The sequence below is a fragment of the Onychostruthus taczanowskii genome, unplaced genomic scaffold (assembly GCF_017590055.1).
Source record: "Onychostruthus taczanowskii isolate IOZ18803 unplaced genomic scaffold, ASM1759005v1 scaffold62, whole genome shotgun sequence".
In the NCBI taxonomy this organism is placed as follows: domain Eukaryota; kingdom Metazoa; phylum Chordata; class Aves; order Passeriformes; family Passeridae; genus Onychostruthus; species Onychostruthus taczanowskii.
This window is the reverse complement of record NW_024503901.1, coordinates 2320771-2340972: the sequence shown is the minus strand read 5'-3', so window position 1 is coordinate 2340972 and position 20202 is coordinate 2320771. Positions and strand designations below refer to the sequence as shown.

General features: G+C 41.1%; 1 protein-coding gene across 1 annotated transcript in view; it reads left to right on the top strand.

Annotated features, from left to right (window-relative positions):
• Nucleotides 1-20202, top strand: part of KLF12 (Kruppel like factor 12) — a 236016-nt gene that overhangs the window by 137914 nt on the left and 77900 nt on the right. The window contains exon 4 of the mRNA XM_041419918.1: nucleotides 5598-6141. Within this exon, the coding sequence (XP_041275852.1) occupies nucleotides 5598-6141 (544 nt within the window). The remainder of the gene's footprint in view (nucleotides 1-5597; nucleotides 6142-20202) is intronic.

Sequence of the window (20202 nt, the reverse complement as noted above, 5' to 3'; positions counted from 1 at the left end):
GCATTTTGGTGCTGCAGTGGCAATGATGTGGTTAAAATTGTGGCAAGCTTTTTAGATAAAGTATAATTTTTCTTATCTCAGTCTTCTTTAACACTGACAAAACAAAATCATCTTGTCTAAAATTGCTCCTGCCAGAGCAGAATGAGGTGGAAGAGCATAATGAAACCAAGAAGGGGTTTTGTGTGATTTGACTGAAGAGTTAAATGCTTAGCAATTTATTTTTTAACTTCCTGTCCTCAAAGCTAGCTTATTTTATAAACGCTAAATTTAGTCTGTTCTGTTTCCGTCATCAAGGACAGCTTTTTTGGTATGCTTTCTTACAAAATGTTTGACCTTGGGAGATTGCTGCCAGAAAGGAAGACACTTCAAAAGCTGACAGCTGATTGTTGGAGGCTCGTAAACTCTGTTGTGTGGCTCAGTTGTGTGGGCTCAGTAGAAGTCCGCAAAGGCTTAAAGACTCACTGTGGCTTAGTACCCTGTGAAGCTGGTGAACTGCAAGGTGTCAGGATGAGCTGCTGACAACAAAATGATTCTTGCTTTTTCTCTGGTTTTAACCTCAGCTGTGTGGAAGCTGTGAGCTCTTCCTTGCTTCTTTAGGGTGGGAGACAATGCTGATACACAAAGGAGTTGCCATGAGTGGAATTAGAGTAGATTTAAAAGGGTCTGTTGCAAAATTTCCTCGCAAATTAAGAAGAATTCAGGAGGGCTGGAAAGAAGATGAAGAGCTGTACAGGAAAGGATGGCTGCCCAGCAGGTAGGATGTTACCAGCCACAGCATCACCGTGTTTCACTCCCGGTATTGTGGCTGTTTGCAAGGTAGACTGGTAGTTTTTCCATAGTGGTCTGGGAAGAAGGAATAAAGAATGCTTTTTTATTCAGCAAAAAAAATCTATGTGAATACGGAAATCACGTGTTAACGTTCCTGGCGATATTTATTAATGACAAGCTAATGAAACAGAGCACTGCAGAGAATACTGGTGTACAGCTTTAAAAGGGGAGGCACAAAAAGCATGAGCGAAGAGCATTGATTAATAGGGGCTGCAACTTTGTTAAAAAGCCTTTTCTAGCAGGGAGCCATCCTTACCTGCTTTCCAGTTCTGGCTCAGCCTGGATTGGAGTAGATAGTGAACAGCATAAGGATAAAACAGCAATGTTGCAGAGACTTGTGTGGCTGAGATTTGCTTCGAAGTCCCAGCTGGTGGCAGGGCTGAAGCTGTCCCTCTGCATTGTACCAGCGGGCTGAGCAGTGAGATGAAGGAGGCCACGTGGAGATGTAACCCCTCATGCTGTATTTCCATGGTCTGGACTAGTGTCCAGGGCAGCCCACTGAATTACAGGGACCTTTGGATGAACCCTTTCTAAGCCACCAAGTGTTCTGAAAGCTGCCAAACTCTTAGCAACAGAGTTTAGACTCCTAAAACCAAAATGAAATTTGCAAAACCAACACAGATACTTTTGGGAGCCAGACAGGAAAAGCCTGCTTCAGAAGCCCCAAGTAGCAATCCTCTGAGCCCACAAGAAGCCCAGTTCACTAGATGAGAATGGAAAGACAGAATTAGAGAGACAGAAGAAAACACACAACTACTTGTTTCCCTTCCAGTTGAGCTGACAGAACGGCTGAAGGTACACTGAATATCGCAGCCAGAGTTTTATTATCTTCTCAGTTAGAAAAGATGTAGTTCCATTAAATAAAACTAAAAACACTCTGAGTCTAGGTAAATGAACATTTACTTCTCAGTTAATAATGTTAGTGAGATGCTGAGAAATAGTGTTCTGAGAATTCTGCCATTCCTTTTGGCTTCCCTGCTGCTCTTCTTCCCATAGTTCCTCATTCTGGAATAGCTGTCATCACTGGGAAAAGTTTACTTATATGATCCATTTTCAGCATATAATGATAAATTTAATGTTCAAAGTTTTGATTCACATGCTGATTAAATAGAGTTTTGGCAGCTTAGTTAAATTCTGAGGTCATGGAGGAACACATACCACTTGTAGCTCCACTGTAAGAGAGTGTGAGTTCTTGGGGTAGATCTCTTTGTTTACCACTAGCAGAAGAAAATGGAGCACTTGCGTACAATTTTTATCTTAAATATGAGACATACTAACCTGTTTTGATAAGGATCTGGCTGTTTTTTGTAACATCAGCTGATATCAGTGGCATCCTTGGAGTTTTATCAGGGAAAGGCAGCTATGGAAGGGCATACCAGTTGTGATCCTGTTTGGAGAAATTCATGAAGGGGTTATAAAGGTTTTGAGATTTGTTTCACTACTGAAGACTGAAATAATAATATCAACTGCATTACCATAGCACACAGAGACTGTGTGGCCTGTCCTGGAGCTCTGGACAAGAAGAAAGTACCTAGGGAAGGATATATGGAGTGTAAGGAATGTACAAACAAAAGTAAATGTAGAAGATAGTGATTTGTATGATAGTCTGAAGTTACATGTTACTTTTTTTCTGAATTCCCAAAGGAGTAGGTGTAATTATTATAGTGAATCAAAGGCCTGTTCTTAGCACAGCTTAGAAAAATCTGTAAGTCGTGACTTGTGCTTTATCTCAAAGACCATTAACTCTATCCAGAGAACAAATACTTGGTGTGGTGTCAGCTACAGGAGGGTGTGGTGTTCTTTACTCTTCTTGTGAGGGACCTAGTGCTGCTTTCTGCAAAGGCAAGTAAGACTTTGCAGCAGATGCACCCCGTTTGGCAATAGCTTTTGAGATCTGTGTGGGTGCCTTGTGTTCAGTCCCTTGTGGCAGTGGGTCAACCTGATATCTGCCTCTGGCACCCAGGGAAAACCTAGAAATGAAACAACGTAGGATTTCTTGCACAGTGGATTTATCTACACTGTGGATTCATGCTGCTTCTAGATGACACTCGTGTGGCCATGTGCATGAGAGGATCCCTCATCTCTCTTGCACAAGCTGATGCCATTTATCCCTCTCCTCTCAAACATTTAAGATAGGAGATGCTGCCTTTGGCCTTATGAGGGTCCAGGTGTAGCCTTGTGTGGGTGTCCCTCTCCACTTTGCCTTTGCTGTGGTACCTGTCTGTTCAGTTCAGCAGAACCAGTCTGTCTGCCCAAGTGCATATAGATGAGACCTGTCAAGATTAGACAAATTAACTTCCTGTGCCATGTACGTTTATGGTTTTGTCTTTATGATGGCGTGGTGGGAATCTCATTATGGACAATAGCCAGGATAAGGTGTTTTAGAGGAAGTTAACCAGGAATCATCATCTGCCAATTATGGGCAGGTTTGCCTTCTTGAGGAAGAGCTTTACATAACCTTGTCACTCATGGCTGGTTATGTGCTTTGAAAAGTAACCAGTTCTTCATTTTGTTTTATTTTTAGCAGAATTTCCCATTGTCTTTATGAAAAGGGATGTTTTGTTTTTGTTACTTGTACTACAACAGAATAGCCTGCTGTCCAGGGTTCTGGTGAATCCATTATTTAGATGGTGGTCCCTTTATTTTAAGTTGGTTTGTGTATGAACAGAGGAAGAGAGCATTCCAGAGATGTTCTTGCTTTCAGATGGGGGGAAATATCAGATCCAAGAACCAATCTAAATCAGCTGAATAGATGAGATCAAATAGAACATCTCACCTTTCAGCATGCCAGCAATAATATCCAGTTAGGTCCTTATTACTGCAGTTTTGAATATAAGTGTTGGTATTTTTCAATAGATTTTCTTTGTCTGTTGAAGCTTGACTCTGACTCAAAATGAGGAGGACTTTCCTTGGAAATATTTAATGTAGTTGATTATAAAAATCCCAAAGGGAATTCATAGCTTGATTGATTGTTAATTTATTGACAGTAGATGCATTAAAATATTTCTAGCTTAAATATTTCTATCTTAAATATTTCTGAGTTAATATTTTTAGATACTTTGTAAATACTGTAATCTAGAGATCAGGTTAATGCATTTAGAGCTGCTTAGGTCTGTATAGGGAGTAATTGTTTTGGGTCAAGTGAGGTTTGAAGGAGCAGTGGTTTGTGTTGAGGTTGGGGTTTGGTGCTGCGCAGTGTGAATGCCTGTCTGTAGAGAAGCTCTGCTGCAGTGCAGTGGAGTTCCTTAGCTAAGGAGCTGAGAGCTGTGCTTTGTCTTATGACCAGATTATCGATGGACGTTTCCATCCTTACTCTGCCTGGTGAAAATTACTTGAAAAAACATCATTAAAGACTGGTTATTAATGATGTACTGTCAAAACTGAAAGATATATCAAATGAACTTCTCTAGGGACCTGTCTTTGGTCTAGCATTATTCAAAAATTCTATTAACCTCTTTGATGACAGAAATAAGGGAAAACTATAAAAATAGCAGACGGCACCACTCTAGAATACATTTAGTCCAACCAGCTTTGAAAAAACTAATCTAAAGCATAAAATTGTTTCATGAAGTCAGGAAAATTGTTCTCAATTAGTATGGAAATAATAATAATAACAATGGGGGAAGCTGTCTAATGGGCTAGTTCAGAATAATAAATTGCTGTAACCATTGCTCATTCTGACGGGGCAGTCGTACAAATGTGTGGCTCTGTAATGACTTGTAAGTTCATTACCAATGACTATTCAGAGTACAGAAGCCAAACACAGAACTGAAGCACTGAGGGCAGCATAAGGCACCTTCTGAAAAGTGTTGTGGACACGACTTCAAAGATCACTGTAAAAAAGCAAATGGGTACTAAGGCTTGGCCCTTTAAAGCAGACATGACAGAAAGAAGCAGCCAGGTCTGCCTAGTCTAGAAGAATTTGGACAAGTGGGGCGGAATTAGTCTTTGAGCATGCAGAAAGTTGTTTGAGAAATGATGGTAACCATTTCTTCTTCATGTCTGAGTGATGATGACACAAGAGAGTGATGCTGTGGTTTAAAATTAGATGTTGGGAAAAAATGTTCTGTCAATATAAATAGTTTTTTACTGCGGAATGTTGACGACTCTCCACGTGTTGAGACACGAGGCTTGACTCTATTTCAGAAGGCTGATTTATTATGTTAAATATTACATTAAATACTACATTAAAGCTGTACTAAAAGAACAGAGAGTTCAGAAGGTTACAACAAGAACAGAACAGAATAGAATAACAAAAATCCTGTGACTGCTCACAGCCTTGGCACAGGTGACTGTGATTGGTCATCAATGGAAAACAATCCACATGAACCAATCATAGATGCACCTGTTGCATTCCACAACAGCAGATAGTAATTGTTTACATTTCTCTCCTGAAGCTCCTCAGCTTCTCGGGAGAGGAAAAATCCCAGCAAAGGATTTTCATAATATCATAGCTACATGGAAGATACTAAAATTTTTGTCATTGGTGACTTTGCAAAGTGCAAAGAAGCAGGATGATTTTGTACTGTTAGTCCTGGCACTTTTTAAGAAATGGGAGTAGAGCTTTTTTTCTTTTTAATATTCTGTTTTAACAGAACATGCCTGTGCTTTCTAACATGATTTGTACTTTTCAATTATGAGCTGACCCAAGAAAAGAAAGCAAGTTCTGTGGCTTTCACAATCAAGTTGTGTTCTGTGCATTAGCAATTGGGTGTGCAAGTCATCTTTAGCCACGCGTGTAACTATGTCCCTTTGTTCTTCCTCAACAGTCTCCAAACGTCCACAACTACCCAGATATGGATGCTGTACCCTTGTTACTAAACAATATGAAGGCCGACCCCACGGAGGATTCGTTATCTACAGACCATTTCCAAACACAGACTGAACCAGTGGACTTGTCAATAAACAAAGCCAGGTCATCCCCTACAGCAGCTTCATCTTCACCGGTTTCCATGACAGCATCAGCCTCCTCTCCTTCTTCTACTTCTACTTCTTCCTCTTCCAGTCGGCCAGCTTCATCCCCCACAGTAATAACATCAGTCTCCTCAGCAGCATCTGTACCGTCAGTATTAACTCCAGGTCCTCTTGTGGCCTCTGCATCTGGTGTTGGAGGCCAGCAGTTTTTGCACATTATCCATCCGGTACCACCTTCAAGTCCCATGAACTTGCAGTCCAACAAAATGAGTCACGTGCACCGTATCCCCGTGGTGGTACAGTCGGTACCTGTTGTCTATACAGCTGTGAGATCACCTGGGAATATGAACAACACTATAGTAGTACCACTGTTGGAGGATGGGAGAAGCCATGTCAAAGGTAAGGTGGAGCCAGTGTTGTGCATCTGTGGCATCTCTGAAACTGGTCTTGTATGAGAAAAACATAACAACAGTTAAAAAGTTGTTAGTTTCCATACTTACTGTGTTCTTGCTGAAAAGACATACAGCTTACACGATTGGGAGAAACCTTTAAAAGTCTTACTCCAGGTGATCTTTAAAGTAAATAAGTTTTTAAAACACAGACTGAACCAGTGGACTTGTCAATAAACAAAGCCAGGTCATCCCCTACAGCAGCTTCATCTTCACCGGTTTCCATGACAGCATCAGCCTCCTCTCCTTCTTCTACTTCTACTTCTTCCTCTTCCAGTCGGCCAGCTTCATCCCCCACAGTAATAACATCAGTCTCCTCAGCAGCATCTGTACCGTCAGTATTAACTCCAGGTCCTCTTGTGGCCTCTGCATCTGGTGTTGGAGGCCAGCAGTTTTTGCACATTATCCATCCGGTACCACCTTCAAGTCCCATGAACTTGCAGTCCAACAAAATGAGTCACGTGCACCGTATCCCCGTGGTGGTACAGTCGGTACCTGTTGTCTATACAGCTGTGAGATCACCTGGGAATATGAACAACACTATAGTAGTACCACTGTTGGAGGATGGGAGAAGCCATGTCAAAGGTAAGGTGGAGCCAGTGTTGTGCATCTGTGGCATCTCTGAAACTGGTCTTGTATGAGAAAAACATAACAACAGTTAAAAAGTTGTTAGTTTCCATACTTACTGTGTTCTTGCTGAAAAGACATACAGCTTACACGATTGGGAGAAACCTTTAAGTCTTACTCCAGATGATCTTTAAAGTAAATAAGTTTTTTAATTAAGATTGGGTTTAGTAGTGGTGTTAGATGCTCAGACAACTTGTGGCAGGTTCTGTCCTGAGAGAAGTAAGTTTTCCCCAGAAGCTGAAGAAGTAGGAGAATGGAAAAAATGTCAGTGCATGATATTTATGACAATATATAAAACATCCCAGATGAACATGGAAAACTCACCAGGTGTTTCAGATTTAGCAGGGGGAGGAATGTCAGAGGGATTGTTCCCCAGCAAGTAGAAAACAATCATTAGGCTGCAGGAATGTGTGAAGGAAAGGCTTGTGGACCAAAGAGCATTAGCAGATGCAGAGAAGTAGGTTTTAGTAAGCTTAAGGAGTGGCAGTGCAGTACTTTGAATTAGGTTTCTTCTTCCAGATTAAACAGCAGAAGGGAAGGAAGCCACCCAGAATGTTTATGTTGGGAATGAGTTTTGCAGACACAGGACGCAAGAGGCGCATGCAGGTGGGAAGGGAGGAAGAGGCACATGTCAGAAGGACGGATACACTCTTGAGGTGTCCAAAGAACACAGAAAGGGAAGCTGGAAAGCAAGAAAGACTGAGAACCCAACAGTTACTGAGGGAGCAAAAACTTGTTAGGGGTAGTGAGATGATGGGTGGAGAAAGGAAAGGAAAAACAGATGTGCCCAGAAACTTTGAAAGCACAGCTTTATAAAGGGGGCATTAGTGACAGAGATGGGAATGTGAGGAAAGGAATGAGATACTCATTTCAAGGCTCATTGCACGTGAGTGAATAAAATACAGTAATTTTCCCCTGAAATGAGGTATTGCTTGAGGCAGAAAAGGGAGGGTATTGACAGATAACCTTACCTCGGGGCTTATGAGACTGCAGGACATTTAGTCTTGTAATATCTCTTGTGTTCCTAATTGCATAGTGAGCAGGTCTCAAAAACTTGTTCCTTACCTCTCATGCCTGTCTTTCATAAACTGGCAACTGTGTGTTATTGTACAGGACTACAGTGATGGGTCATTCAGATGTTTAGGGGTATCCTGTTGTCTATTAGTCTCTGACTCTCATACTGTTCCCTCACTACCCAAGTTAGGACTCTGCCCTCTCAGTCGGCTTGGACACAGGAAATGAACTCATAGTTGATCTGAGTCTAGTTTTAAGCCTCAAAATTAGGGTTTAAGTTTTATTGCACTTCATACAGTGATGTAATTTTAGCCCTTTGTGCCTTTCTGTCAAGAAATTAGGAATAAAACCTGAACTTTGTACCATGTAGTCTAGGAAAAAAAAAGCCCAAACAAACAGAAAAAAAGAAAGTTTTAGGCTGTATTTTGATTTTGGAGCTTCAAGGTGCACGCTAGCCATGAGCCCATTGAGAAATTTTCCTGTTTGTTTTGTTTTCAAAGGTGCTAGTTGGCTGTGGTAGTAGGCCCCTCTATAGGAAGCACCTCCTGATCTTGTAAAACTGGAAATTCACTACCCCAGTTTCATCAACAAAATTCCAGATTTTAATGTGCTATAGGGATTTCAGCCCATGAACTCCATGCCTTCAGACCTGCCCTGACAATGTGGCCTTTGTGCTCTAATTGGTAGAGGTCATTAGCCATTAGCCCCTGCATCATCTATTAATGCACAGTTAAAGTAAAAGAAGGTATTAACAGTTCTTCAGTTTATTAATTTTGTCTCATGAGTTGTGCTCATTTTGTTGTCCTTAATTCTTTTGATTAAGAAGTTCAGGTTAATTTAAATAAATACAATAGAAGTAAATTGGGCAGCAATCCACTCTAGGTAGTAATCTTCTATCAGCTTTTGCTGGAGTGTTTATCATTCTTCAATGCAAAACAATATAAATAATTAAATGCAGTGATATTGCACAAATTAGCCAATTAAATTATTTTGTGTGCAGACTAAATTCTGTTAAATGATCAGCTCTTGTGCTGATAACAAGAAATAAATGTTACACAGATCCTAACAGGACATTGTTGCCAAATTGAATTAGTTCCTAATCCTTGACTAGCTGATGGACAAATGCAGGTTTGAAGTCATCTAGAGTCACAGCTTTCAACTTCTACATGAATGCTGCTAATTTTCAGAAACAGAAAAATATGCACACTGAAACAGTTGATCCACAGACAGCATCAGCAGCATAATCCCTATGTTATTCCTGCATTGGTGCTAATTCAGAGGCGATGTTGATGATCTAGGAGTGTCAGTTGGGAAGCACTTAAAGTTATGTTTTACATAAAACCCTTATCTAAGCCCTTTTCACACAATTGAGACTAAGGCACTTTCCTGAAAAGAGATATTTTTTAATGTGAAAATTAATAAAAATTACATCAGACCTGAGCTTAGATGTCTCCTGTTTTTCTAGGTTTCAGGTGCTATGGGAAGCAAATACAGGAAACAGGGCATGGAGAAAAGCTTTTTCCTTGTTATTCCCAATTTTATTTTTCTCATGCTGAATTTCCCTCTTCCTTCCAGGTTTGACTAGAACCATTTAATTTTTAGGTTTTTTTGCAAACCTTCCCAGGCTGTCACCATCCCTCTAATAGTGTCTCCAGGTGTTTTGCACAGGTGGCTTTCTGCTTCCCCTGATGCTTCCCAGACCCTCTCTCTCTCTCTCTCTCTCTCTGTTTCCCCCCCCCCCCCCCCCCCCGTCTCTCTGTCTCAGACAAAACTCTCCAGGTGGCTGCTTTTTTAGGCAGTTCAAGCAAATAGTTCCTTCTTGATGTTCTGTTTGAATTTTTCTCTCCTTTCGGCACAAGAAGTGGCTACCTTGTCTTCTGTTTCCCTGTATTTTTCTATTTCTCTATTTTTTCTAGTTCTTCCCATCTTGCTGACTGCTCTTTGAGTGCCACTTTCAGCAGCTCTGCTTTGTCTTCCCCACCTTTTTCTCTTAATATTTCTAGCCAATACTGTCATCTTCTCCTCTGCCTCTGTGCATCCTTCTCCATGGTGCCATTCATCATGGTGTTCTTTGTCTCACCATCCTTCAGAAGAATCTCAGATCTCCTTTTCTGCCTCCCAGTTTGCTGTTTATTTCTGCTGTCTATCCTGCCTCCTTTCTCCTTTTTTTTTTTTCTTTGCTTGCAAGGTTTCTTTTTGTTTTGAAGACACGTAGCCCTTGTATATATAAGGTGCCAGCAGTCTCCCATCAGGTCCTGTGCCACGTGCTACACCCAAAGGCTGGCAGTGGGAGACAGGGCTGTCATGCTGCAAAAGCAGCCTTATGTCAGAGTGATATGCTTTTGCAGGATTAAAAACCTAGTCTAAATCAAAACCAGGATTGCTGGATTTTTAGGAAGTTATTAACAATGCTTAATTAGAAGGTAATTAGAGAGCACTATTTTCGGTGTCGGTAATACAGCACTTACCATTTACAAATCTCAGTAAATTCCTACAAGTTGCTGACACCACAGCACTCAGCTATGAATACACACACAGTTACAGACAGACTCCCCTACTGACCGTGCTCCTTCCTGCCCTGATGCACCCATTGGTGAGGACACTCTCAAGGGAGATCCCCAGGGCAGTGGGGTCTCTTGCAGCCCCCACAGCACCAGCCCAGCTGTGCAAGTTGCCCCCTACAACCTTCTCCTCTCATTATTTCATACACATAAACCAAAGTAATGCATTAGGGCTGTCGGGCGCACAGGGAAAGGGAGCCAGGCACAAGTCCTCATGGACACCACAGGGCTAGACTGTGCCCTCTGCCACCACCACAACATGGCAGAGTCAAATTTCGCTTTCTTCTGTGGTCACTGCTCTTGTCACAGCCTTAAAAGGTGCTTGGAGGTTTTTTCTGTGAGGATTAGGTGGTGGTGACTAGACATTATTGTACATTAAAATATTCCATGAAACAGCATTATAGTCCCAGAAAAACTTTTTCCTTGCTTTTTTTTGCTCCCTGTTTAGCAATGTAAGCATTGCTAAAAGTTCTAAAAGTTTTCTTAGAGGCCCAGCAGTTAGCAGCACCTATGGATAAGAGTGCCTGATTATTTCCCTTAAAACCCCATCTTCAGTTGCTCCAAGGCTGGCTGTATGTTAACCATTGAGACTAACATTTTCCATCCTGCACATCTGCCTCAAGCTGTTCCTGTATTTTCTCTTTTTTTTTCTTCCTTTAAGAGGAAATTTTCAAGAAGAAAAACTATTCCACTCTTCCTAAGACTGAGCATAGAGGAAAAAAAATGTAGCATTTTCTATGTTCAAAAATTTTTTCAAGCTTTTTATTTTTTTCCTATGAAAAACTGTAGAACTTCATTGTTGCTAATGACGTGAACCTCATGCTTGGTTTGGACCATTGTTCTTTGCTTTCAGCAGATATCCATGAATATTACTGGCAAATCGTGTCCCTCTAGCAGCAAGTTTTGCCAAATACAATATCCTTGAAAATTGTTTTCTCTAGTTCAGAGGAGTTAATGCCTTAATTGAAGAGCCTTTTAGAATCTCCTTCCTGATAATGGTGGACGAAGGGCTGGTGCAACTTTGCTATTTCTGGGGTTTTGGAATTAAATTTATGGATTCTCATTCTTACGAGTTTTTATGTTTTCAGAGGGCACAATCACATGCAAAATTCACCAGTCAGAACATTATAAATTTAAATTTGCCAACTGAACTTTGTCTGCTTCCCTTGTACATAACCAGCTGTAATGACATGGTCTTGGACCTTTACTATGTTATACCTGTATGTAGACCTGGCAAAAATACACAGGTTTTGTCTTTTCACAGTTTGCAAATGGCATATTCTTCACTGTGGATATACTAATAAGTAGTAAATGCAGTATCTTTTGCTGCAGATTTTTTGTGACTTCAAGCAGGTAGTACCATTAGATTGCATTACCCACTGCCCTTGTTGTTTTTTAAAGTGCAGCCTGTTATTTCTGCCTACTGTAAAGTTTATTTCACAAAAGTAAATGCAATTTGTAGTTAAAAGATAGAAACTAAGATGTTCCATTTGTTTAGAGGTCAGATTATATGGTCTGTTCGTATAAATTATGCTATGGAAGAGACTTTTAATTAAAACCAGTAGTGTTGCTTTTTTGTTTCATGTGGAGTGATTATCCTTTCTGCATTTTAGTAGATGGTTATTTTGGATTTGAGTTGCTTTGAGGCTGGGAGTTTCTACTTTAGCTACCACCATTTTGTTGTTAAGCACAAAAATCTTCTGTGGCTGTACGTATTCAGCTGGTTGACCTCCCCTGCTGCTGCCCCCCAGAATGTTGGGTCTGTCTACCCCTGTTTGGTTGGTTCAGCTGGAAGAAACACTAGAGGTTCTGGGAAAGCAGGAACAGGATGTTGGCAGTGTCTTGGCAGGAGGAGAGGCTTATGTTCACGGTGGGACCTGTGCTCCTGAAGATGGTGCACATTATTTAAGAGCTAGAGTAAGCAGTAGTTTTTGCCAGAATGAAGAGCTAAAACACAGGCTGTAAGATATTCTGTGGTATTTGAAACTGAGGAGGTTGATTTAAGACAAAATGGATTAAGTTAACTATGGGGACTTCCCTAAACAGTCTTCTACTTAAATTTCCAGAAAAGTGCTACTTCTAGTGATTCACTAGTGACATACTTGGGTTTTTTCACTGTAGAAGCAAATGACTTTTTAAGATTCATCAATATGAATTGTTCATGTTGATGTTCATTGTTCGTTTTCAGCTAGGAGGAATTTGAGGAAGGGAATGAGGTACAGGCATATTCCAGCTTGATTTGTGAAGCCCAACGTAAGTGGGATGAGTAAATCTCTTTTGACATATCCTGCACCTTTTGGAAGTTGTTAGTTCCTTGTCTTCCCCGCCAAGAATGCCTCTGGCCCTTCAGTTCTGTATTCTCACCAGGGCTGAGCTTTGATCTGCTTGCTTTTATCCCATGAATTTGGATGCCTAAACTTCTCATTTATTTTCTCTCTGCCTTGGGTTTTACTGTGCCTTGGACCAACCTGCTGGAAGCTTCCTGAAGTCTAAAATATCTCTGGCCTGTTGCAGTGTGTAAGTTGCAGTCTGCTACCATTGTGTGGTAGTTTCACAGTATTTTATTTAATATTAAATACATTCTGTCCTTATTATTTTCCTTGTTTATTTTTGATAATAGAGTATTTGTATATTGGATGCTCAGCAAGACATAAATATCAGTAGTCTTAGTAGTTTCCTTTTTTGTGCAGATTAGGTCTTCTGGCATTGAAATAGCTTAGAAAGAGAAAAGTCCTTTGTTTAAAAAATGAGTTTGTATTTTTATGTATACAACCCAAAGATAGAGATGCTTAATTATGTGCATATATTACATCCGTGCAATCCCTCTTACCTCTGTATTTCTCCATATAGCTATTATTTTGCAGGTTTATGGCAAATTACTTGACTGTTGAAATGATTTTAAATATTGCCTTTGATTGGATCATAGCAATTAATATTCTCTGCTAGATTAGTTACCCTGTGCATTCAGTACCAGTTCCTATTCTCTGTGAACTATAACCACTGCTAGGTGCAGTTAACTGCTAAAGCCATATAGTCCCATAAAATCTTAATAAAATCTGAAAACTGTGGAGTATGGGTAATCTTGCTATAAATTGTAATAAAAATTACCCCTGTAGACTCTATATTCTGACCATTACATTCATGGATACTGCTGCTTTGTACATGAAGTTTTATGAAATAAATCGACCAATTCTGCTGCCCCTACCAGGCACCAAGCTGTTTTGAGCAAAAATCTGATTGGTGCACTCAGAGCATTTTTCCAATGCATAAAGCATTTATAATGAACTTTAAATAGGAAGAAAAATGCCATATATGTGCTTTATACAGTATGAACCAGCTTAGGAGAAGGAAATCGTGAATAGCATTATTCACGTGCATTTGGTAGGTCTGTAAAGACACAATTTTGTTTCCTGGAATGCCTTAAAAAAACCTGAGCGCAACACAGTCTCTGAGGTCATAATTTTAAGTAGCTCCTGTACAGCTGCATCTGGAAGTGTTGCTTCCACCGTTAAAAATGCATAGTGATGTCTGTTGCAATCTTTTTTGATGCTCTCCTGCTAAGTCCATGCTGGTGTCCTGTTCTCTAAAAAAACTTTCAAAGAAGGAGGATGTTCATTTGTTTCAAACATCAAACTGTGGTGTGAGGCTGACTTCCACTGTTGTAAAACCCATTTTCCAAGAGTAACCAAGAAGGATGGAGATGATTTCCCTTTGCTTGGTGTTTGATCCGCCCAGATGCATTTGTTATCAGAGACATTTAAGACAGTTTCAGTTTAAAAAAGAGCAGAAGACTTAATCTTGGTCAGGAGCTTTCGTGCAATATTTCAGATACTGAACTCTGCTGTATGCCAAAATTAAGGGTCCAGAGTTGTGGTTTAGACACTGCAGTGTTCATAACTGCAGTGTTTCTGATGCTGGCAGATTAATTGTATACTGTGCTAAAACATGAGTGCCATACAGTTTTCTTAGCCATATTTTCCATTTCCATCCTTCTAGGAGTTTGGCAGCAAATGTCTGTTTTTACTTCAGTCCTTCATGCTCTCCAGACACAGGGACATACATGTGTAACAGCAGTAGTAATGAGATTCTTATTAATGTTAATTTTGACATGTGGGGTAGTATTTTGTTTTCCATTCCTAATGGAAGTGCAAAGTAGCATTACTTGCAGTTGGAGACAGTCTTTAATCTATTGTATGCCAACATGGACTGAAATCAACCAGAGAGGAGTTTAGTGGAAACAGCAAATGTGACCCTTTTTGGCTTGTGGAGGCATCCCATATTTCTGCTTCATTTAAACTTCCATCAGAATAAAAATCTGTGGCTGTGTTTCCAAGACCAAACCCATCACCAGGCATGGATCTGAACTGGCAAGGCTGGAGGGGCCTCCCTACCATCCAGGCTGGTGTCTCAGCTAGCACAGGTCTTGGTGTCACTGCCCACTGCAGAGCCATGTAACCCTGCTTCTGACAGGCAACCCCTAGTGGGGGAATGGGAGGACCAGTTGGAAATCCCATCATGAACAATCATTTTGATTAGCAGGTTGATAAGGCATCCTTCAGAGAAAGCAGAGTTTAAAATGTGAAACAAAAGCAAGCAAACTCTGAATTTGGAAGTCCTTTCAAAGTGCAGAAACAGATTTTTAATAATTTAAGAGTGTAACAGTGATTCTTATTGTGGTGTGGTGTGTTGGCAAACCTACATGTGGCTAAGTTTACAAAGTTATTAGCTGAGAAGTTAAGTAAATGCAGAAAGCTGGGTTTCTAAGCTGAAGGGAGACAGAGGTATTTCAGGATGCTGAAATTTTCTCTCTGCTTTCATACCAGCAAGCATCATCTCACAGTCATTTCGACATCAGTTAATTACTATGTGGCTTAGCTATAAATTGAGGCAAAACTCCTAATGGTTACTTAGTTTTGTCCTGCTCTTAAATATTTCATTCATCTTTAGCCCAAGGGTCTCATATTTGCCTTTAAGTCAAAGATGGATGTAGACATAAAATTATTTCTAGTGGATGTTCATGAGCCTAATGATGGGATGAGTTTTCTTCCCTTTCACTCGAGGGAAGTTTGACTGGGGAAAGTGAATCAGGTTGCAGTAACTGAGAACTGCCAGTGGTGACAGCAGTGTTGTGGTGTATGGCCCTTTTCATGCCACCTGCAGGCATCCAGATGCAGGGCTTCTGACAGTGCCTGGCTTTGTCTGACCACATCAGAGCCCTTGAGGTGTGTGTCCCTGATTATTCACTGAAAAAAACCAAAGATGTTAGGACATAACCTGGCTGAAACCCAAGTGTGACAGACGGGGAGGAGATTTACCTACCATGCCAGTATCAGCAGCACATGCGTGAGAAGTGAGAGGAGGGATGCTGGGCTCTTGTCAGCCTGGAGCGATTTAAGTCCACAATCCTTCCTTCCCAAGAGTTTGCAGAATGTGGGCAGGAGCACCAGTTAGGAAGAAGGAAAAAAAGTCCCCTGGTGGTGTGGCTGTGGGCTCAGGTTATTCCCCTGGGGAGGTAGAGGATTGATCCTGTTCCAAGGGGTTTATCTGCCCTTAGCGACCGACAAGCTGGATCCTTCCCAGAGATTGTGCTTCTGTGACATGGCTAATCCTGTACCATGTCAAAACCAATGTAGCTGTGTGCCAGAAAGCACAAATGTATGCAGTGCTCATTAAAAAGCTCCTATGCAAATTTAAATATCTTCCAGCATTGTAGAACAGGCAATTTTGTCCTCAGAAGTGGGATCAGGTATTGTCTGACCCCACAGCCAGAATAAATTTTAAAGCCCCAAACTGTTCAGTTTGACAGAAATAGAAGCAAGCTTATATCTGATCCAGATCAGGCTTTTTCCTACTGGCAGCTGGCAGATACAATATTAATGATGATAGACTTAAGTTGTGTAGTGCTTACTGGCTGGTATGTGCTTTACGTGAGATTCATTTGCACATCTTCACTTAAAACAAATGCAGGAAGTGAATTTGCTCGCAGTGCCCAGAGGGAAGCTCCTCTTTGGTACAGTTTGGCAAAGGGGCATTAAGAAGTGATTGCATGTATTTGTGTGCATCATGAGCAATTCTACTTTTCTTAGCAAAAAAGGATCATTGTTTCTTGAGGCTAACAAGGATGGGAAGCAACATGGCTGCTTGCAGCCTTCAGCACTTGCAGACATTCTTAACTCCCCTGGCTCACCAGTCTATTCAGCATGGAGAGCTAACAGCTTGCTTCTGTAGCTCCTGTGCACCCTTTCAATGGCACCTTTGTCCTGTGAAAGCAGCAGTCTCTGACTGGTTTCTTTTTTTGCTTGCCTCACCTTAACCTCATTCACACTTCACAAAACCACTAGATAGCTCTGTTGGACAAAACTTGCCTTTCAAGAGGCGTAGCAAGGGCAAGAAAACCAGTTAAGGTTTAGGGTTTGAGCTTTATTAATTAATGTGTCTGCCTGTGTTTGGGAGGACTTGATTCAGTGATCCAGACAAGTCCCTTTTGGACCTATGGTCCTGAGTTCAAGGAAAAGCTTGGCTGTTAGAGCAAGGTACAGCATCAAGTGAGGCTGACATGCATTGGCATGTTTTATGGACTTTCCTCCACCTTGCTTGCCAGTTGCATTCTGTTAATCACTTGTCCTCCACCTTTTTTATTGCATTTGCTAAACTATCTCTTGCCTGCATCTCTTCATCCTCTCCTGTTTGATGTTCATTATGCCAGTAATTACTTCTAATTCAGTGCTTATGAACTGAGGCTGGTATTTATAAACCTTGGTGCCAGGAGCTCGACAGTTGTTCTTAGATGTCCAAGAGAAAGTCAGAGCTGTTGACATAAGTAGGAGTCACGAACTCCTAATGTGTAACAGTCCTGTGCTGCAGTCTGCACACTGCAGAGAGTGGTGAGGAGGAGAGATCTGTTAGGCTTTTGGCCAGTTGGTTATTCACATGGCTCATTTCAGGTCGGAGAGCAGCTTTGAAGGCTGTTTTCCCCTAGCAGCTGCAGCCCTGCTGATGATAAAACAGGCCAGTTTCCACCAGCTGGCAGCAGCAAAGCTCAGCCTCCTGGTCAGTCACCTCAGCTCCCAAGTGCCTCGGCCACCCACGTCTGCAAGCTGGAAGGAAGTGACAAACAGAGAGACAAAAAAGGATGTATATATGGGCTGACGTAAAAAGTAAGGAAATAATCCCTAGAACATTGTTTTATTTACTTACAGTCTTTGGTTAGGTTTTCTGCAAATACATAGCAGTGCTTGAAATACCTGCCTTTGAATTTACCCACTGATATATTTCCATTCCTCACCTTTTGTCCTCTCCATACTTACGTGTGGCAGCACCTCATTATATGCTTAAACATTGGTGTCTGATGGGCAAACTGTACCCATTGGGTACAGTGAATTGTCCCTGGGTGAAAAAGTAAAATGGTGTTTGCAACCTTGTGTCTGTGCTGGTGTACAGCGTAGGACTTACTGAGTAGAAGCAAGGAGAAGGTAATTGAGAGCTGTGATCTTGGCACATTCCTGTAGTAATCTACAATCAATACCAGATGTCATAGGAGTCTCATTAATATCTTGAGAGCCAGCAATCTGCAGTAATAATGAAACATGTCTTACAGAGAACGAAAGTATGTAAGATTGTTCATACACATTTATACCATCTCTTTCTATGTAGGTGTATTCACACTTAAGTGATCAGAATTCACATGTAAGAACTGTGTTACAGACTCAGTTATGTAACAACTTCCATCATCTCAAGTTAGGTTTAGTTTCTGAACTAGCTACATAAAACCTTTGCTGTACTGCAAGTCAGATTAAACCTCAGTTAACATACATAGCTTTTTTGTTACAATTTTTTAATTCTGTGTACAAATAACTAGCTCTCACAAGTGCAGCACTTGTAGCACATTTAAATATTGGGCACATATAAGCATAACTTTTTGTAATGAAATTCAAGGGGGACCTTTAAGGGGGAAATCAAAGCTTTTCTCAGAAGATAGTAAGGCAGTGGAACAGGTTGCCCAGAGAAGCTGTGGATGCCCCATCCTTGGAAGTGTTCAAGGCCAGGTTGGATGAGGCTCTGAGCAACTGAGTCTAGTTCCAGCCCCCATGGCAGAGGGGCTGGAACTAGATCATCTTTAAGGTCCCTACAAACCTACACCTTTCTGTGATTCTATGAAAAGAACATAATCTTTTCTAGACTCAGAATTAATGAAATACATGGTAATAACCTCATTCTTTTAAGAAGGAGCATTAGGGAGCAAGGCAGAAGTGGTACTTCTTTCCAAATAGTTTTCTGGGGCTAAATCAGATGACTAGGTGGTTCAGTTGCTTTTAAATAAAATACTAGATTATCTCTAGTGCTCAGGTTGAGGTTACACATTGAATATCATCATGTATAAATTGTGATTTTAAGAAGCACAGTCAGAATCATGCTCATTCTGCCTAAAACAATTGAATGTTTCTAACAATTTCTAAGTTGTGTTTGTCTCATGTAGGTCATGGTTCACTGTCAACAGCCTTTGCTTGGATAAGCAAAAGGTGTTTACCATACATGAAAAATAATAAGCAGTCCAGACGTAGCCAGCATTACTGAGGCACCTAACCTGTGCCTGTAGAAAGGTAGTAGAAGAAGTACTGTGCAGCTGTAAATGCACTGTGGTTCCAGAAGGGGTTGTTCCATCAGCCTACTGAATATATTTAACAGCATTTTCCTTATGAAGTTCTGTAACATAAAAACCACAGCTGAAAGTTGTTTTACAATCAGTGTTCTTTTCCTCACAGGTGGTTTGCAGCTAAGACATAAATTAAAATTTAAGACCAGCTTTCCCTGGATTCATCACTCATTTGTGGAGTGCTTTCTTTTCAAGAGCCAGCTATTCATCAGTCCTACTGTTGTGGCTGCACAGCTCCTGAAGTGTCTGCAGCCCTCCCATTTTTCATTGTAACTCAGTTCCTTTTGTAGAGTCAGTAAACACTGTAACATAAGAAAGATGGCATAATGGCAGATTTAACTATGACTTTTGGAGCTGCTCTCTAGCTGTGGGCCCACTGCACTGTTCATGATCTCTAAAGGGAACCTGTGATACCTATTGTCTAGGTCTGTGGTTGAGTTGACTTGAGTAGGAATGAATACCTTTCTCAAAAGTCATGTTGCAAGACCCAGAAGAAAGTGTCCTGTCTGCTCTGCAATACAGGAGAGCACGAGCTGACAAACTGCAAGAGTTAGCTCTTCAAATAAATAACCATGAATTCCCCTATTTCACCAGAGCAGACAAAATAAACACATTTTTACACAAATCTCTGCCTGTCTTTCCCCTTGCTGTGCCTCCCTTGCAGAGTCAGACATCTCTCCAGTTTTACTCTCTTCTCCAGCTGCTTTCAGTGTCTCTCTGCACTTACTAATCCTATGTGGTATTTCATGAGTAAGAGAAATGCCTCTTTCTCCACATCACCTCTGAAGTTTGTCTATGGCACAAACAACCCCCAGTTCCTCTCAGCACTATCCCAAGTCACAGTTGTGCCCCATATTTCCCCTCTATACCCATCTCTTGGTTCCTTGCCCTATCCTGCTGAGTTATGCTTTCTTCCCATTTGAAAGACAGCAACCAGCATAAGAGGGAAGGCAGGTCACCTGCCTTTCTGTTCTCTCCTTTCCTGTATGTTTTTGGCAGAAAAGCTAACTCTGGTGGCCATCTGCCTGGTGCACACCCAGCTGTTCTCACTCCTCCTCCTCCACAGAACAGTGGGGAAGATAAAGTGCCAGAACTCAAGGCTCAAGATAGAGGCAGAGAGATCACTTACCAATTACCTTTACAGGCAAATAGGACT